General features: G+C 46.1%; 1 protein-coding gene and 1 long non-coding RNA gene across 2 annotated transcripts in view; one reads left to right on the top strand and one right to left on the bottom strand.

Moving 5' to 3' along the window:
* Positions 1 to 7,701: 7,701 nt before the first annotated feature.
* LOC119088729 lies at positions 7,702 to 11,014 on the top strand. Its single transcript, XR_005092430.1, has 2 exons — positions 7,702 to 8,254; positions 10,198 to 11,014. It is a non-coding gene; the product is annotated as an uncharacterized LOC119088729 (long non-coding RNA).
* Positions 11,015 to 12,360: 1,346 nt separating this feature from the next.
* Positions 12,361 to 19,063, bottom strand: part of Ankrd31 (ankyrin repeat domain 31) — a 156,631-nt gene continuing 149,928 nt past the window's right edge. Inside the window, exon 25 of the mRNA XM_037209485.1 lies at positions 12,361 to 13,272. Within this exon, the coding sequence (XP_037065380.1) occupies positions 13,127 to 13,272 (146 nt within the window). The 3' untranslated portion in view covers positions 12,361 to 13,126. The remainder of the gene's footprint in view (positions 13,273 to 19,063) is intronic.

Consider the following 19,063-nt stretch of genomic DNA (forward strand, 5'->3'; position numbering starts at 1 on the left):
GAATCTGCCCTTCAGGGCAAGGAGTAGGACTACGTGAGTCAGTCTGAGCAGGTTTATTCTTTGTTCTATCTTTTGAAATGGACTGAAAGCCTGCAGAATGCCTGGCTGGACCTAGAATCCAGATCCAGTTAGTTCCAAAGAGTGCCCACATCAGCAGAGAGCCTCAGTTTCCCTACCCTGGCTTAAAAAAAGCATCCTGTGCTCAGTGTGCAAGTCTTCATGTCCATTTTTACAGACTTATGGAGAGAAACATGGGCCGGCGGCTTGGTCCACCTCTCCTTCCTGAGGAGACCTCTACTTTCTGGAGAAGTCATTAAATGACCTCCACAATTCATCTTCCCAAATAATTCACCTTTTCCAAGTTGGCGTCCTCTGTGCTGGAGAGGAAGGAGAAGAAACCAAGGCTTCCAGTGGTCCTTCGTTCTGTGCCCTGTTCGAAGCACTAACACAGTTGAAATAGATCTCCACGACCTTATGAAGGGGAAGAACTGTTTTTATTCTGATTTCTCAAATGAGAAGTGGGATCAAGTAACGGGTGGGGGGGTTGGGGGGTGGGCGTGGGGTTGGAGAGGGGAGAGCCAGAATGTAGACTTCGTGGTCTGTTGGGTGTGTGCCCTTAACCACAGAGGAACCCAGGCCAAGAGGGCTGGAATTCATAAGAACCAGCAGCCATCCTCAGCCCCAACTCAAGCAGCACCAGCCTCTAGTTACCGCAGGCAAGGCACACTAGGAAACACACACATCTCTTTTATTAGTTTGGACCTATCAAAGTGGATATCCACTCACTTCCTGGCTCCCCTAGTCCCAGATCTTTGGCCAATCATTCTGTCCTAAAGCAAGTGTTTTCTATGGTGGGACCTTTATCTTTTATTTTTATTTTTTACATTTATTTATTTGTTTGGGGCAAAGAGGTCAGAGGCCAACTTTCGGGAGTCAGTTCTTTACTTACACCACGTAGGCCCTGGAGATGGACCTTAGGTTGTAAGGCTTATTAGTGAATGCTCTCGCCCTGTGAACCATGTTAACTGCCCAGTGATGGGACCTTTTCTTCTAACTTACTTTCTGTGGTTGTGATAAACAACGTGGACAAAAAGCAACTTGGGGAAGAAAGGTTTTTTTATCCGGCTTATATATCCCGATCACAGTCCATCGCTGAGGGAAGTAACTCAAGCAGGGACCGTGGCGGAAAGCTGTTCATTGGCTTGCTTCCAGGCTACATACAGCTAGCCATCTTACACCTGCCTAGGGATGGTACTGCCCAGAGTGGGCTGGGCCCGGCTACCTCAACTAGAATCCAGAAAATGCCGGACAGATACGCCTCAGGCCAATCTGATGGAGGCATTTCCTCAACTGAGGCTCCTTTGCAGGTGTGTCAAGCTGACATCAAGATTAGCCACCACACCTTAAAAAAAAAAACATCTTCCACTTCATGTTCCTAAGCTTAGTTTTGGATTATTGTCTTAGGTTACTCATTGGGATGATTATTATTTCTATTCCGGTCATATCCGGGGTTACCTTTCTCTCCATCCATTGCCTTCAGTGGTGACTGTCCTTGTTCTCTCAAAATCTTATTGCAAACAGTTCGCCCAGATCTGAAAAGCAGGCTGCCCAACTTGGATTGTGACCTCCGAGGAGGAGCGTCCTTTTGTATGCTTCTTGTCTGCAGCACCCTACGAATGAGGGACCTTAACACTCCACGAGTGTTTTCTAGCAGGGGTGTGACTCCTCTGAAGGTTCAGGGTGGAGAGTCCTCTGCCTCCTCCTGGTGGTCATCAATCCTTGCTGGTGCTCGGCTCTGAGCTGTACCCCTCCAATTCTTCTCCCACTGTCCTCTGGCCCGCCTTCCTCTGTTTCTTCGGTTTCCAAATTCCTCTTGGCTTCAAGAATAGCATGCACTGGATTTAGAGCCCACTCTAGTCCAGTACGATCTCGTTTGAACTGGATTATATCTGTGCAGGTTCTCTTCACATTCGTGAAGTTCAAGAGGACACAGAGTTTGGGGGAAACACTAACCTCCCACAATTCCCAAAAGTCAGTTAATGATACAGTGTTTGAGCTAAGGATGCAAAGAGGTATAAATTGAGGTGCCTGCTGCCCTCAAAGAAACGCTGGCTACAGAGGTCGGCCTTGTACTAAGAACAGAGATAACCAAGGAAGGAGACACTGAGAGCCAAATGACAACCCACGGGCCAAAAATGACAGCTCCGGGACAGTGGCCAGGGATCCCACTAGGGAACCTCACCCTCAGGCAAGAGTGATCCAGGCACAATCAAGGGAGGTTTACTGACGCACACCTCCAAGGGCAACGTTGTGCCCGGCAGCACCCCATGTCTGAAGTGTCCCCGGAAGTGAGAGGCTGAGGGAATGCAAGTGCTTACCACATGAAACGGAAGAACACCACCAATTACTGCCACCATAGCCTGCTGTGGTCAGAGCATTTAGTATCAGGCCCAAAGGAACCTCCAGTTCCCCGTGATTAGCTAAAACCCAGCATTCCTCGGGAACTTGTGAAGCCAGTTCCCGGTCTACCAAAGGGCGTCATTTCCTTTACCTCTACGACTCTTCAGTTCACACACAGCCTTGGTGCCTATCAGCAGCATATCCAGGCCCACTGTAGCCTCCAGGCTCCCCATTCCTTACTCACAAGTGCTTGTTATACATCCCACAGCCCCCTTCCAGCTCAGAGACTTCCCTCCCACAAGCTACTCCCCTTCCTTACGACCCTCGACCTCGCCGTCCTTACTCTGCTCTCTACCCTCAGCTACTGTCCTCACGATGTTTTCTCTGTCCTCTGTCTCACGCTGTTCTCCCTTCTCTCACACAAAGTCCTGACTGACCACCACGTCCAGTCAGCGGGCCATGGTCAGTCTACTCTTTTCTCTCTGCTCTGGACTCTTCCAGATGCCTCTGGAGGTCTTATTGATAATAAAACCCTTCGCCATATCGTGGAGTGGTCCTGTCGGCGGCTTTTTTATTGCATCCCCTAGCAGACAGTACTCTCTGGGCTGAGGGTGCAGCTCAGTGGTTTAGATTCACAAGGCCCTGGGTTCGATCCCCCGGATGGAAAGTGGATGGAGGGTGGGGGTTGGGGAAGTACCCTCAGTGCTTTGCTCTTTCAGAAAGTCCGGAGCACTGTCAGAGAATACCTCGTCTTGTAATCAAGGATCCCAAGGTTTGAAGGAGCGGCATAACTCGCCCAGGTTATGTCACAGATAGGTCATAGAGTTAGAATGTGACACACCGCTCTGCAGACCGCTTGTTCAGGAGCCCCGCCACACCTCTCTGCCCACACAGAATGCTGTTGCTTCCTGAGTTGCCTTTCAGTACTGACTGCTGCACTTGCTCCAAGGAAAGCCCCTGGAGGAAACATGACAGCCTCCTTAAAGTGGCGTGAGTTCCAGCCGGGAAACGGGCCAGGCTTCCTGGATAACTGAGCAGGCTCCACCTGAGTGTTCTGAAGACTCCCTGCCGACCTTCCCGCGCAGGAAAGGACCCTTTCTGCAGAACTCAGTTGCCTGAAGGAAGTAGGGGCTGAAGGCACACAGAATCAGGGGTAAGGAGTGGAGCACAGAGGATAAGAAGAGCCCTCACCTCCAGTAGTTTCACGTGATGTTTTGACTGTCCCGAGCACCGTTAGAGAGAGAGCATCATGTCTTGTGATCCAGGATCCCAAGGCTCCAAGGACTCGGCTGACTAGCCCAGGATGAACACCAGATCGGAGCTGGTGTGAAACATTCCGGACAATCCCTGTTCAGGACCCTCCACTCCGGCAGGATGTAAACTAGCAGAACCTGGTGTTCACCCCCCAGTGTCTAGTCTTACTACGTTGAAGCAGCACCCACACAACCAGACCTTGGTGTATTTTGAAGATTTTTATTTTTTTTTTTGGTTTTTCGAGACAGGGTTTCTCTGTGTAGCTTTGTGCCTTTCCTGGAACTCGCTTGGTAGCCCAGGCCTTGTTAGCTGGCCTCGAACTCACAAAGATCCGCCTGCCTCTGCCTCCCGAGTGCTGGGATTAAAGGCATGCGCCACCACTGCCCAGCAGATTTTTTCTTTTTGGGGGAGGGTGAGAATCTGCAACTATGACAAGCAGCTGCAGCTAAGCAGAATGTCTAGCCTTAGGCTGCGGATCTCACGTATGGTTTTCTGTGCTTCTCTGGATTTTCCTTTACTTAGCAAGCTGGTGACCTGCTGGGTCCGCTTGCCGGCGGCCTTCACAGATATATGCATTTGAGGCTGACACACTTCTGAGTCTGCTGTGAGCCACTGCTTTCTTGCTCCTGCATTGCTGCATTGGTTGCTATGAGAGAATATCAAAATATAAAAGCCAGACCCTAGCCTTAGGAAAAATCCCATTTACTCTAGGAGGCACAAGCTATTTAGACAACATTCTATGTGTGTTTGTAGAGGAATCTGTGAGCAGTTTCTGCTTCTCAAAATCAGGCTCTCCTTGGCTACCCCTTTAAAGTGATTTTTTAGAGCATTTTTGCTATACGCCTCCCCCACTCTTTTTGTTTTGCGACAGGATATTATGTAGCCCTGCTGGCCTTGAACATTCCTGCTTCCACTTTCGGGATTATAGGTGTCCTATGCCATGTCCTGGCTTGGCTAGCGTCTTGAGGGATGAGCTCCTTCATCTTGTATCTCTTTTGGCCTTTTTCATGCTTCTTTCATCATTAGGGCACATCAGGACCAACTAAGTCTGACTTGAGTTTAGCTCTGCAGGGAACTGAGTCATTACTTACCCAGTGAACTGTAACTTAACCGAGAATGTGAACACCTGGGCATTTGCCTTTGCAACAGATAACTGGGTCTCCGCCAACTACAGCAGTGAACTATTGAGGCTATATTTAAAAAAGACGAATGCCAAGTTGTGGTCAATCCAGGTATTTCTCACTTCCGGTTTCTGCTTGCCGCTTCCATTTCTTTGGCTGTGATTGAATGTGCACGTGTGGTGGTGTGTGGTGTGGCACTCCAGAGGATCCTTGTATTTGGTTTGGACCGATGCCTGACTGGATTCTAGGTAAAAGGCAATTAATGTCTGCAAATCTGACCTAAGCATGGTGGTTCATGTCTAATCTCAGAAGCAGAGGCAGACTGATGTTAGTTTGAAGCTAGCCGGGGCCGTATGGCAAATTCCAGGCCAGCCTAGGCTACAGAGTCACTGTATCAGGGTTTCTGTGCTATGATGAAACACCACAACCATAAGCAACCTGGGGAAGAGAAGATTTCATCTTCCAGCTTGTGGTCCATCCGCCAGGGAAGTCAGGGCAGGAACTCCAGGCAGGAACTGCAGCAGAGGCCGCGGAGGGGTGCTGCTTACTGGCTTGCTCCCCACGGCTTGCTCAGCCTGCTTTCTTACAGGACTCAGGAAACACGGCACAGGGATGGCTCCACCCACAATGGACTGAGCCTTCCACGTCAATCACACATCAAGAAAATGTCCTAAAGACAACCACAGGCCAATCTGGTTGGGGTTTTCTCCTTTGGGGTTCCCTCTTCCCAAATGACTCTAGATTATCTCATGTTAACAAAACACTAGTCAGCACAGTTACCACGTCTCAAGCCCTTTACCTGTACCCCCAAATAACTGCTAATCTAGGTGTTTTTGTAATTTCATCTTTTTAAATTTTTATTTTTTTGAGACAGATTCTGTGTATTCTAGTCTGGCCTTCAATGCACAATGTAGCTGATGACTTTGAACTTCCGATCCTTTTCCTCCACCTCCTGAATGCAAGGGTTCAAGGCATGTACCTCACCTCAGAGAGCTGCAATTTTGTCTTAACAGACACTAAACATCGATTGCTTGCTTGTTTCAAGCTCCTAGACAGAGTACCCACAAGCATATGAACTTTGTCTTGTTCTTGCCTGTTTCTAGAACTTAACACAGTGGTTAGCACATTGTCGATGCTTGCTAAATAAATGAAGTACAAGTTAGCCAACTAAACATAGGTAAGACGGGTTCTTGTCCTGGTCAGAGAGTAGAACAGTAGCCACTAGAAGCCAGGAAGGAGAGAGGAAGGAGGACAGAAAAGGCTGAGAAACAAGGGCATTCTGCATTTCTCTCCCAAGCCTGGAATAAGGTGGCTGGAAGCCCAGAAAAGAGAGTGGAGTAGGCCAGAGAGTCTGTAGTATAGTTATCAGCCCAGCTGCATAGCATAACCATCTGGGAAGCTTAAGAAACTAATGATACACAGGCTGATTCCCCAAGATTCTTCTGTAAAAGAACAGGATTTTGTGTGTGTGTGTGTGTGTGTGTGTGTGTGTGTGTGTGTGTGTGCGCGCGTGCGCGCACACTGTAATGTAGCAGGCTCATTTTTTTCAGGGCCTTAGCAAGAGGGAAGCCAGGGCAACATAATTCAACATCACCCTCATACCAACAACTGTCTTTGAGCAGTTGCTATGTGTCTGCTACTGAGGCCTGCTTTGTAAAGACTCCCCGAGGGACCTCTGTAGCTCTATTTACAGACACAGATGGAGCCCCCAGACAAGGGAGAGTCGCAGGCTCTGTGGCCAGCAACGGCACAGGCCAGATGCCGGCCTAAAGGCTGTTCGCACCCAGGTGCCAGCCTGCGTCATCAACCAGAGGCAGTTCTGGAAAGGAGCACTGTCTTAGGATGGATGAAACACCACGACCAAAAGCAAGTTGGGGAGGAAAGGGTTTATAAGGCTTACATTCCCACAGCCCTGTTCATCATCAAAGGAAGTCAGGACAGGAACTCAAACAGAGCAGGAAGCTGGAGGCAGGTGCTGATGCAGAGGCCATGGAGGGGTGCTCCTATGGCTTACTCAGCCTGCTTTCTGATAGAATCCGGGACTACCAGTCAAGGAACAGCACCACCCACAATGGGCTTGGGCCAGACACACCCAATCACTAATTAAGAAAATGCCCTACAGGCTTGCATACAGCTTGATCTTATGGTGGCCTGCCCTTCCTTCCTTCCTTCCTTCCTTCCTTCCTTCCTTCCTTCCTTCCTTCCTTCCTTCCTTCCTTCCTTCCTTCCTTCCTTCCTTCCTTCCTTCCTTCCTTCTTTCTTCCTTCCCTCTTTCCCTCTGTCCTTCCTTACATACAGCTTGATTTTATGGAGGCTCTTCCTCTCTCCCTCCCTCCCTTCCTTTCTTATATTTATTTATTTTATGTGCTTTGGTGTTTTGCCTGCATGCATGTCTGTTTGAAGGTGTTGGGTCCCCTGGAACTGGAGTTACAGACAGTTGCGAACCATGTGGGTGCTGGCTGGGAACTGAACCCTGAATCCTTTGGGAGAGCAGCCAGTGCTCTTAACCTCTGAGCCATCTCTCCAGCCCCTGAAGGCATTTTCTTAATGGAGGCTCCCTCCTCTCAGATGACTTATATCAAGTTGACAGAAACCTGGCCAGGATGAACACCAAGAAGAGCACCTGGAGGAAGTCACATGGTAGAGTTCACACCCCGCTTGCTGTTGTTTGCTGGGCTGTGCGCTCCTTATCCTTTACCAGTCAAGTGTCAATAAAAGCTACAGGTAGGGGCGGGGTGGGAAGATGGCCAGGTGGAGGGAGGCACTGGGACAGAGCTGATGGCACTCTAATGGAACCAGGAACCGGCCCGAGCAGCAGGCTGAGGGGACATTTTATCAAAGAAATAGACGCAAGGGGGTGAGGGTGGGGCGGTGGCGGCGGGGGGTGGGTGGGGTGGGGGTGGGATCAAAGTCTCTCCTGGGGAAGTGTAGAAAAACAAGGGTAGGGGACCCACAGTGGGGGGCTGGGAGCTTTGCCCCTTATAGGGATGGAGCAGCTCAGCTCAAACCATCCTGCTTGGCTTCTAAGGGAAAGGGACACCCCAATCCCAGTGGCTCGGGGTGCTCTGGGTTTGCACTGTTGAAGAGCGTATCTTTTGCGGCACAGAGCTGCCATCTTCTAAATGTGGCTGGCTAGAACCAGTATTTTCTTCAACTAGCTCATCACCAGTGTATCTCTTGGGGACACATACGTACTGAGACCACTTTGGTTTGTTCTGTTGGCTCCTATCACGGCAGTAACTGTGTAGGGCCGCGGTACACAGGGACGCTTTGTGTGCCACGGCAGGTGATTGGCAAGGCTTAAGTACTAGCTAGGAACTTGCCTTACCATTTCCTTGCCTTTCAGCTTTGAAGGACATGACCCAACTTCATATCTCAGACAAACTGTCGTCATAGAACTTTAAGGTGTGCTGTGCTGAAAACACACGTCAGCTGCTTTTACCACCTACAAGCACTTGATTGACACTGCAGCATTTCAAGTATGTCCCTGCTGTTCTTCCCTTAAAACTCCTGGAAAAGGAGGGCTGGTGTAGTGGGTGGCTCTTCTTGCCAGGCCCTGAAGCACCGCCCCTAGTGAGGCAGCAGGTAACTGTTACACCTGCCTGTGACCTTGAAGTACATGACCCTGGGGTGTGGCCACTCGGGACCCTAAAGACCTGGGATGTGCGTACATTGCTCTCTCTTCACTACCTTGTAGTTTTGGAGGCTGGGACAGACTAGGGTAGATCTCGCCAGAGAACAGCATTGGACTGTGCCTCACCCTTCCAGGATCCTGCGACAAATTCCTTTATTCTGTCTTGTGAGTTAACCCCCACAAATAAATTCCTTTGCTCATTAAGCAGACTCCGTGGATTGCTATTGATATTTCTCCTTTTAGGCTGGGCTCCAGCTCATCTGATAAGAGTATCTATTTGGCATGCCCCCCCCTCCACCCAGTACCACACAAATGGGGTGCTGTGGCATCCCTGTAATGTCAGCATTTGGGAGGGGAAGGAAGGGGGGGTCAGAAATTCAAGGTCATCCCCGACTATATGGTGATTTCAAGGCAAGCCTAGCTCAAAAGCAAAGCAAAAAACTCCCGGTAAAGCAGTGCCAAATGAAAGAATAGAAACTTACAAATGTGTCTAAGGAAATTAGTAGTTAACCACAAGCCCTGTATTTGGGGATTAAATGAAGTCAGGCAGGTTGACTTGGCATGGCCTCTAATTCCGATCCTCTTATTTAGGTGGTAAGAGAATTAGCACGTGACAACAGTATAGTTTCAGTGGGTTCTTGGCTTTTACACATTTAAGGATAAGTTTCCTCCGGTAAAATAGGCTTTAACGAATACCACTAAAACAGGAAAAACAAAGTGACGACAAAAATCAGGACCAGAATTAAAAAATACACGGGAGGCTAAGTGCTGTTAGCTCCCAATAGACAAGAAATCCAAAGTCCCTTGCAAGCCAGGCCCCATGGGCACATGCAGCCATTCAAAGCAGCAAGATAGTTCTCCTATGGAAACTCAGATTGGTCATAGCTAGAACTTTCCAAGACAGGATAGAAAGACCCTCAGGAGTAGATACCAACGTGTTTAGATCAGAACTGGTCAGTGCTGCATTCCCTTGGCTACCAGTGAGAGTTAGCCTGTGCTACCGTGGTGAACAGATCACTCCCAGAGGCTGACACTGCCCGAACAGCATTTTGAAGTAGGCAGGTTTGGTTAGAGAGAAAATGCACATGGCACCCAACATGAGCTCCAAAGCCAGACTCTAGGTTTGATTTCTAGTTCTACCACTTGGTGGCTGCTCTCTGACTCTTGGCCAAGTGACTTCACCCTTTCCTTGTTCTCTTATCTTAAAATGGATGACAGCATTCCCATCTCATACAGTGTAGTGAGGATGACATACATTAATATACCAAAAGTGCTTGTAGTGACCACTGGGATGGATTATTAAAGTATTAGTTCTTACTCCAACCCCTTACACCTATTACTGATCACCTTCCTCTCCTCTCCTTCTCCCCCCCGCCCCCCTTCCCGTTCCCTGCTTGTTTCCTGACTGGCACAGTGGGATTTGGTGCTTGGGCATGCAAACCAAGGTAATGTCACTTCCCCAGTGACTAACCTACTGAGGAATGGCTGATGATTCACTGTGGTCAAGGAAAAACAACTTTCTTTAAACAATTAAAAAAAAGATTGTATTTGTGTGTGTGTGTGTGTGCGTGCGTGCGTGCGTGCGTGCGTGCGTGTGTGTGTGTGTGTGTGTGTGTGTGTGTGTGTGGTTGCCAGTCTCGTTGGCAGGCACCTTTTCCTGCTGAGCCATTTTGCCAGACTGTAATACAACCTTCTTGGGAATGGCGTGTCCAGGAAGGCCACTTCCCAAAAGAAGTGCATTAGAAGATAACTGTTTCATCTCTAATGCTCTTTTTCTAACTGTTACAGCAGAGCCCCTGTGGCGGGAGCATGGAGGATAACAATCATGGCGTTGCTCACCTGAAACAGCCGTTCCTACATCTTGACTTGTTAAAGTGAAGCTTCCTTACTGCCTAAGCCATTCTTTAGGAGGAGTTTTTGTTACTGACATCAAAGCACGGTAACTGACAGGAAGTTCTTCAGCGTCTGCTGTGCCTGAGATACTTTACAGGAACCACGAACTGTACAGCTGTGAACTGGATTCTCAATAAGGTTTGTCTTCAGGGAGACAAACCATGAACACTCGAAGGAAGAATATCAGGCACCAAACATTAAGGGCTTGGATTGAGCTGACCTCCTAGGAGGCCAGCCTCATATATGAACTATATGATGAGCTGTATGAGAACTACAGATGGGCAGGGCAGAGAGTGTAGGGAGTGAAGGAGCCCTGAGTGAGTGAAGCTGTGAGTGGATGTGTGCTGTTGACATGGGCATGGCCTCAGAACCTCAGAGGAATGGCAAAACCTCCCTGCCACCTGGGAGGCTTAGAAGGAAATGGCTGTACCTTCCTTGGGGGACCAAGTGTGAGTGTTGACAGCGTACAGAAAATGTCCACCAGAGCTTCTCCACCTCCCCCGGACACTTATGGCCTGAAAACTGCTCCACGGCAGAGACCACGCCTACAGAGATTGGCCAACCCTGTCCCCTTGATCTGGCTGTCGACCACAACCCCTGCCTCCTTGTCTGGCTAGGTGGTAACCCTGTGTCACTGTTCAGCTCTATACACCCAACACTCTGAGCTTCTGGGGTGCCGAGACTTTCCCAGCAGAGAGCCCAGACTGCCTGATCCAGCTTTTCTGTCGGTCATTTCTTTACTCACTCACCACTCTCAGTTAGAACCGAGCCATGCTCGATGGGGCAGAGAGGGGATGTTCTAGGCGGGGGTGGGGGGTGGTGGGTGGGGGTGGTGGGGTGGGGTGGTGGTGGTGGTATAAACAAGGGAGAGGGGAGTGAGATTGCATTCATTTGCTGGGGTCACCACAATGAAAACACCACATATGGAGTGACTTAAAACATAAATCTATTTCTTAAGATTCTGGTCTAACAATCAGTATCAACATGGTTTATTCTGTGCTGGGGCCACTTGTTTGTAGATGGATGCTTATTGCTGTATTCTTACATCCCTGGTGTCTCTCAAGGAAGACAGAATATGAGCCTGTCTTAATGACTTTATCCTGACGTAACCAACCTTCTGAAGGCCCTGTCTACAAATACACTCACAATTTGAGAAATTGGGGACTGAAATTAACACATGAATCTTGAGGGATACAATTCAGTTCATAACAGGGACCAAAAAATTATTTAAGAATTAGAGATTATTGGGAGATGAAATTGGAAGACTGTATTAGAACCAGACAGTGGGTAAATTGAATTGTTGGCCTAGATTTTGTTGTGAGGTATTCATCAGAGAAGACTACTTGGACATGGGTTCAAGACAGTAGAAAGCCTTTATTAGCTGGCTGGTGACTACACTGGATGTTTGGGACCCGAGTGCAGTCCTGAGCCTTTCTCAGGGTGAGCTTTTTAAGCATAAATCCACATCCTAGGTTGACACATCTAAGTTATCAAGAACAGTTAGCCAGAGGAGGAACTCCAGGAGCCAAAAAGCAAGGTTAGTACATTTAGGGTGTTGCTCGAATCTTAAATTGGTCTTATAATAAAAAAAAACCTGAACCAAATATTGGGGTAGATGCTGAAAGATCAGAGAGACAAAGGAACAAGCCACTGCCACGTCTTACCTCACCAATTCCACGAATCCTCTGACTGAAATCCTCTGAGTCCTCACCCGAAGGGCTCCAGCTGAAAAAGCTTCTCTAGCCGAAAGAGACGCTTCTGCCAAAAAGCCCTTAGTTCCTGTCTTCTCAGACCTTATATACCTTTCTCCACCCAGCCATCACTCCCTCCCAGAGTCAGCTCTCAATTGCATATTCTAAAGATACTTTCTAAATGTTCTATATATTTGAAGTAAGACACCCAAAGCCTATACCATATTCCACCAAACATGTTCTACTGTTTAAACATCTTAAACTACTATTTTATGTGTATTGTCCACATGCATGCCTGTGCACATGCATGCCCAGTGCCCACAGAGGCCAGAAGATGTCATTGGATCTCCTGGAACTGGAGTTGTACAGAGGGTTGTGAGCTGCCACACGGGTGGGTACTGGGACTCTGCTGAACCATCTCTCCCCCCTTCTGGTGGTTTTTATAGAAATTTTCACTTTTCTACACAACAAGAGAGAAGCAATGACTAAGAATGTCAGGCCAAAGCTTACTTGGGAGTCAGAGATAATGAAAGAGAAGAATAATTTGGTCACTGAAATATTAAGGCACTTGAGAAAACTGATAGGGCTCTTGACTATCTTACAAATATTCATGACAGTGTAGAAGTCAAGGGTACATTTATCAGAGACAGCCAGACCCAGTCAGCACTTGGTGAGTTCTCTCTTCTAAGATTCAGTACTACCTATACGAATCTTATATAAAACTTATATTTCCTTCATGCTTCTACATTTTGATTTTGAGCTACAGTTCAGAGTACGTGGGAAAACAACCCAGGGTGGCTTTAGGGACAGTTATTTGTCAATCACTTTGACCTGCATCTTCACTTCCTCACGAGAACTGTTCCTCAGGCAGGGGCAGATGTGCCGAATGCAAAGTTAGTTTTAAGTGTACATCAATACACCTAAGAAAGAGACTCAATACAGTTTGTTCAGAAATGCCTTTATTTCACTGGCAAAAAGCACTAAACCTACACAACAGTTTTCTTATCACAGTAAATACACATCTCCAGTAATAATTCGGACTGCAGGTTAAGATAGGCACAGCACACAAGATGGAGATGAACAGCCGTTGATTCTAAGGACAACACTATATACACTACTGAGAAAACAAGTCTTCAGAACGTTAGCGTCTTACGTTCCACATAGATCTTCCAGTACTGCTCCATTACATGGCATGGTAGAAGCTCTTGGTCGCTGATGGAAAGTATGTCTTTTATCTGTAGATAATGAGGGATGACTTGCATTGACTTTCTGGAAGTGCCTGTTAAAATACGAATCAGAGTTAAAACTAGCCCTTTATAATGTAAGATTTAAACATAATCATTACATAGTCTAGAATCCAGTCAGTCCATGCCCAATGCCCAAGCATACTTGATAGGTTTTCTGACCAGGACACTCACCATTCCACTTTCTGTACCTGAGACAAACCTGGGGGAGGGAGGAGAGAGGGAGATAGAGAGAGAGAGACAGGGAGGGTGGAGACAGGGAGAGAGAGAGAGAGAGAGAGAGAGAGAGAGAGAGAGAGAGAGAGAGAAAGGGAGGGAGGAGAGGAAGAGAGGAAGAAAGAGTGTGCAAGCGAGACAGGGAGAGAGAGTGGATGAGAGAGAGAGAGAGAGAGAGAGAGAGAGAGAGAGAGAGAGGGAGAGGGAGAGAGCGAGAGAGCACACTGGTGGGATAGGGAGAAGGGAGGTGAGGGGGAGGAGAGAGCTGTTTGTAGTCTAAAATTACAGCAGAAAGAGCATGAAGGAAGCTACTGAAGGTAGTTGAATAAGGCTTCCTGTCCCTCAGTTTCCAGCAAGTTGTGAATCAAGCAGTTGTGAAGACTAAATGAAATTTTGCATGTGTAGCACTTAACATGTTACTTGGCACATGGCAAACAATAAATAACTGTTGCTATTATAATGATCACTATTAATTGCTAATTTTAGAACAGAAGACAGACGACCAATTTTCCAGTCCTTCTTCTACATACCTCAAGGCAATGACCCCACTTCTAGTTGTTTCATAAGTGAGAGGTTTTTTTTTTTTTTTTTTTTTTTTTTTTAACCTCTGCTTCTTGAAATGGTGAATGGTGTTAAAAGTGCTTCCTTCAATCTCCAATAGCCCCAGAGCTTGGCTATTTGAGTTATTCATCAATTACCAAATCAAATCTTCCTCCAGAGATTGCCAGCATGTTCTAACTTCATCAAGGCAGCTTTAGCTAGACACACCATATAGTCCATTAATTATATCCTATAGATATAAATCTTTCCTAAAATTAGGTATTTTAAGGGCTGTGGTGCTTTTGTTGACCGGTACCCATCTATCTCCGCCCCTGTAACTTGCCTGTCTATGGCTTTTCCTTTCACCTTACTTGGCCCATGTGCTTTGGGCTGTATCTATTTTCACCGTCTTGATTCATTTCTATCTGCACCAAAGCAGCCACCGACTCAGTGACAGGACATAATCCCTTCAGAGGGAGGTGAGACAGAGTGAGATCTTTGCCCAGTCTGGGAAGTCACATCTAAGCCCCCCTTTCGAGACTTGAATCAACAAGCAATCAGTCTTGGGTAATGAGAGGCTGTTAGGGAAGTCACAGTGTGGAAGTGGAGCTTAGAAATGCAGTGGCTTTTGTTGTTTTTAAAGATGGTGGGCTCATGCATCTCAGGCTAGTCTTGAATTCACTGCTGTGGATATCATTCTATATAAATAAAACACTGATGGCCAGTGACCAGGCAGGAAGTAGGTGGGACGAGAGAGGAGAATTCTGGGAAGTGGAAGGCTGAGAGAGAGACACTGCAGCCACCGCGAGGACAAGCAGCATGTGAAGACGCCGGTAAGCCACCAGCCACGTGGCAAGGTATAGATTTATAAAAATGGGTTAATTTAAGATATAAGAACAATTAGCAAGAAGCCTGCCACGGCCATACAGTTTATAAGTGATATAAGCGTCTGAGTGATTATTTTATAAGTGGATTGTGGGACTGCGGGACTTGGGGAACCTGGAGAGAAGCCCTCCAGCAACAATTCACCATGAAACAGGATGACCCTGAATTTCTGATCTCCCTGCCTTCACCTCCTGAATGGTAGAGTACAAGTATGTATCACCATACCAGGTTTAAGGGATTGGAGTTTAGAAGCTGAAAGAGGAGAAATTCCATGTTTAGTCATGCTGTTTGAATTCTAGATAAAGCCTGTAGTTCTGTCCCTAGCCTTTACTGACATGTACATGTGTCAATAAAATTCCATTTTCAGTGGTTTAAGTCAGTCTGAGTGGAGTTTTAAACTGTCATTTACAGACTGAGGGGATAGCTCAGTAAGTACTCACTTGCCTTACAACCTTAAAGACCTAAGTTTGATTCCCCAGAACTCAGGGGGGAAAAAAAAAAGAAAAAGAAAAAGCTAGGCATAGAGGGTTTTCTATATACACAGTATATCTTTGAAATCCCCGCAGAGAGGAGGCAGTAATGATAGGATCCCTGGGGCTCACTGGCCACTCAGCTTAGCTTTCTTGGTAAATTCCAGGCCACTGAGACCTTGTCACAAAAACAGAAACAAAAAACCCCAAAAAAACTCAAAACAAAATAAAGTAAAATAAAGGAAAAACAAAACATAATAAAAAACTAGGTGGACAGCAACTGAAGATCAAAAGCCAAGGTTCACTTCTGGTTGCCTCGTGTGCATCTACATTTACACACACACACACACACACACACACACACACACACACACACGTCCTTGTGCATACAGATAAGTACTGGAGAAGCTAGAGAGGTTAAACTCACAGGCATCCTTCAAAGGAAAGAGATGTTTAACCTGTCTTCCTCCTAGAATTCTGGGGATGGATGTAGTTTACAACCTGGTGATCCTTTTGCTGTCTGTTGAGCCAAACTCTGCCTGTGTCTCCCAGAATTTATGTTTTACTTATCCCAGACCCTTCCCCCCTAAACCCTGAGCATTGCTTCTAGGCCATAAAACTCATCCTTGTGAGAGATGTCATCTGTACTTTACAAGAGCCCAAGTGACTTCTGTGTCATCCTAGGGTCAGGCCAGCCCTGACACCTACAGGGATTGTGTTTACCTCAGTCATACTGCCTAGATCCTTGTTTTGATTAAGTCAACAAGAACTCATCTTACAGACAAAGCTGTATGCACTCTGTAAAGAGATAAACATGTCTTAAGCTTTGTTGTACTCACTGGCCTGAGTTAACTGTTATCTGAAAACTTCTTTCCAAAATTGTGCTATGCTTAAATATGGCAAAAATATATAAGCTGATGTCAGATTTGCCAAGTCTTGGTCCAGCACTGGTTACCTAAATTGGGCTGAACCAAGTTTCATTTTTTCCTTACCCAGACTGTTTCCTGTCCTGCTGGCTGTAAAGCTTGCAGGGACCTCCACAATTAACAGTTGTGTTTTTCATAGATCTTGAACTGAACTGATGGGCTTTGGCAATCCTGCTTCAACCTCCCAAGTAATTGGGACTGTGGGCATGTATCACCACACCCTGTTTTCAAAAACAAGGTATCCCACAGAAGCTGGGGATGGGAGGTGTTGCTCAGGTAAAACTCACAACAGCAAAGCTCTCCCTGGCCATCCTTACCTCCATAAGACACTGCATCTACATTAGTTATGTTCTGAGTGCTTACTTTGTGACCGTTTATTTCTAATTTATGCTTTATTTCAGTCATGTGCAAATCTGTAGGATTGCTGTTTGTAAGCAAAGTGACTAGGCTGAGGATATGTACATACTTTACACTTCAGACACATCTTCCAGTGTCCACCTAAAGTCCTCTTTTCCACTGCCAGTATATGAATATCTACAATGATGCTTATTTTCTCCTCCATGTCCATACTAATACTGCATAATGTGAATTTTTAAAAGCTATCCCACTCTGGTTATACAAAATAAAACTGTTGTTTTCATTGATACCTTCCTGATATCTAGTATGAGCATCTTTCATATGGACTTAATACCTTTAAAATTTCTAGACCTAGGAAGGTGCCTCTTTAAGATTCTGTTGGCAGTGACTGATCAGATAGCAACCCCGAGTATGTTGTTGATTAGGTCAGGAATTTAATCTGTGTATGAATCAAAATTCTGCTTTCAAACTGTATTCTCAGCTCACTGAGCATGAGAGTACAATGCTTAGTTAGATCTGGTGCTCCAAGAGGGAGAAATTTGTTGCATGTCTTGGTAACAAGAGACTCACTGCAACACTAGCTCTATACACAAGAACAGTTTTAGTGACTCTTTGCCTATAGTTCTTATTCTATAGACACAAAAATGAAGGGGATTTATATTTGTTTATTTTGAGATAAGATCCCAGTATATTGCTCAGGCTGATCTTGAACTTCTGGGGGAAGCAGGGATCTACTGACACACCAAACTTGGGGTTTCCTATGGCTGCAAAGGAGCAGAATAGGAAGGCCCCAGCTGAGAGGGTACATACCAATGCCAATGCACAATATCCTATTACCTCAGGCCAAGACTCCTTTAGAGACTCAAGTTCTTTATAACTGGCCCAACTCTTAATTGTAACACCCCCCCCTTTTTTTAAATCCAGTGTTCAGACAGGCCTACTGCTTCAATTTCCAGTGTAAAATTCCTTATAATATGAAAATTATCCAACATCATTTGTTGTGTCTAAGTTAGTATTCTCTCTGTTTACAGTGTTGTGGTTTGAATATGAATGTTCTCCACAGGCTCCTATTTTGAATAGTTGGTCGTTAGCTGGTGGTGCTAATTTGGGAGGTTACAGAAACTTCAGTGGGTAGAGCCTTGGTGAGGAAGTAGGTCACTGAGGAAGGCTTTGGGGCACATATTATCTCTGGCTAGCACTTCTCCTGCTTTCTGCTTCCTGGTCAGCCATGAAGGGACATTTCTGGCACCGTGGCGTCTTGCTAAAGCACATGGAAACAAATAACTACAGTTTGAAACTGTGAGTCAAAAGGAAGCTTTCTTCTTTTAAGCTGTTCTTTCAGGTATTTTCTTTGGTGACATTAAGAGCAATAGATATATTTTGCTACCTAAGAAGGACTTTTGCCAGAAACTACTGGTTACTTCCTTTCTGGCTGTTTCTTCCATCAGCTGACAGAATGCTGGCTAATATGTTATACAGAAATCTTTCCTTGCAGCTATGTGTGGAATTTGGTTAAATTCTGGCCAATGAAATGTATGCCATAGTTCTGGGATAGACTTTAGGCAAAATTCCTTAATTTTGCCTAAATTAGGTTGCCTCCTAATGTCTAGAGCTCAGATGTGATGGCTAGATATTCATTACAATGTGGGACCCTGAGCTGAGCTAAGAACACAGTATTGAGGAACATGGAGCAGAAAGACAGGATGACTGTGCTGCTGTTATACCTGCTGTGGATTGCCAGTATCCAGTCTTCCCTGTCAAAGAATAGTTGTATGTAGTATGTGTGTGTGTGTGTGTGTGTGTGTGTGTGTGTGTGTGTGTGTGATGTAGAAGCCACAGAGCACACATGGAAGCCAGGGAACCATTTCCAGGAGTTAGTTCTCTTCTCTACCATGTGGGTCCTGGAGACTGAACTCAGGTAGTCAGCTTGGCAGCATGTACTTCAGTCTGGCGAGCCATGCCACAAACCAAAAACAAAAACAAAACAAAAAACAAAAACAAACAAACCAAAAACCAAAACAAAACAAAAAAACCTCTCCTGCCCACTGCCACTCATATTTTTTTCTTTTCTGAAAAAGAAATATATATGTAGTTTGGAATGCCTACTTCGAAACAGTCTTTTGAAAAGGTAGTCAGAAACACAGCTCCAGAATTAGTGTTTCTTCTGGGACTCCAGTTCTAGTGTGTTCCTATCCCATCACCTGCTCCTTTTGGGGATTTTGTTGCTGAGTTTTCAGCTTAAGAAATACTTTTTTATTGAAAAAAAAACTTTCATACAATACTTTGATCATGTTCTTCCCCTCTCCCGATTCCTTCCATATCTTCCTCTCTAACCACCCAACTTTTTATTTAAGTTTTTTTTTTTAACAAACCAAACACAGTTCCCCCTCCATCCCCTCTTCCTGCTCCCCCACTCTACTCCTCAGAGAGGG

Source organism: Peromyscus leucopus, chromosome 11 (assembly GCF_004664715.2).
Source record: "Peromyscus leucopus breed LL Stock chromosome 11, UCI_PerLeu_2.1, whole genome shotgun sequence".
Classification (NCBI taxonomy): Eukaryota; Metazoa; Chordata; class Mammalia; order Rodentia; family Cricetidae; genus Peromyscus; species Peromyscus leucopus.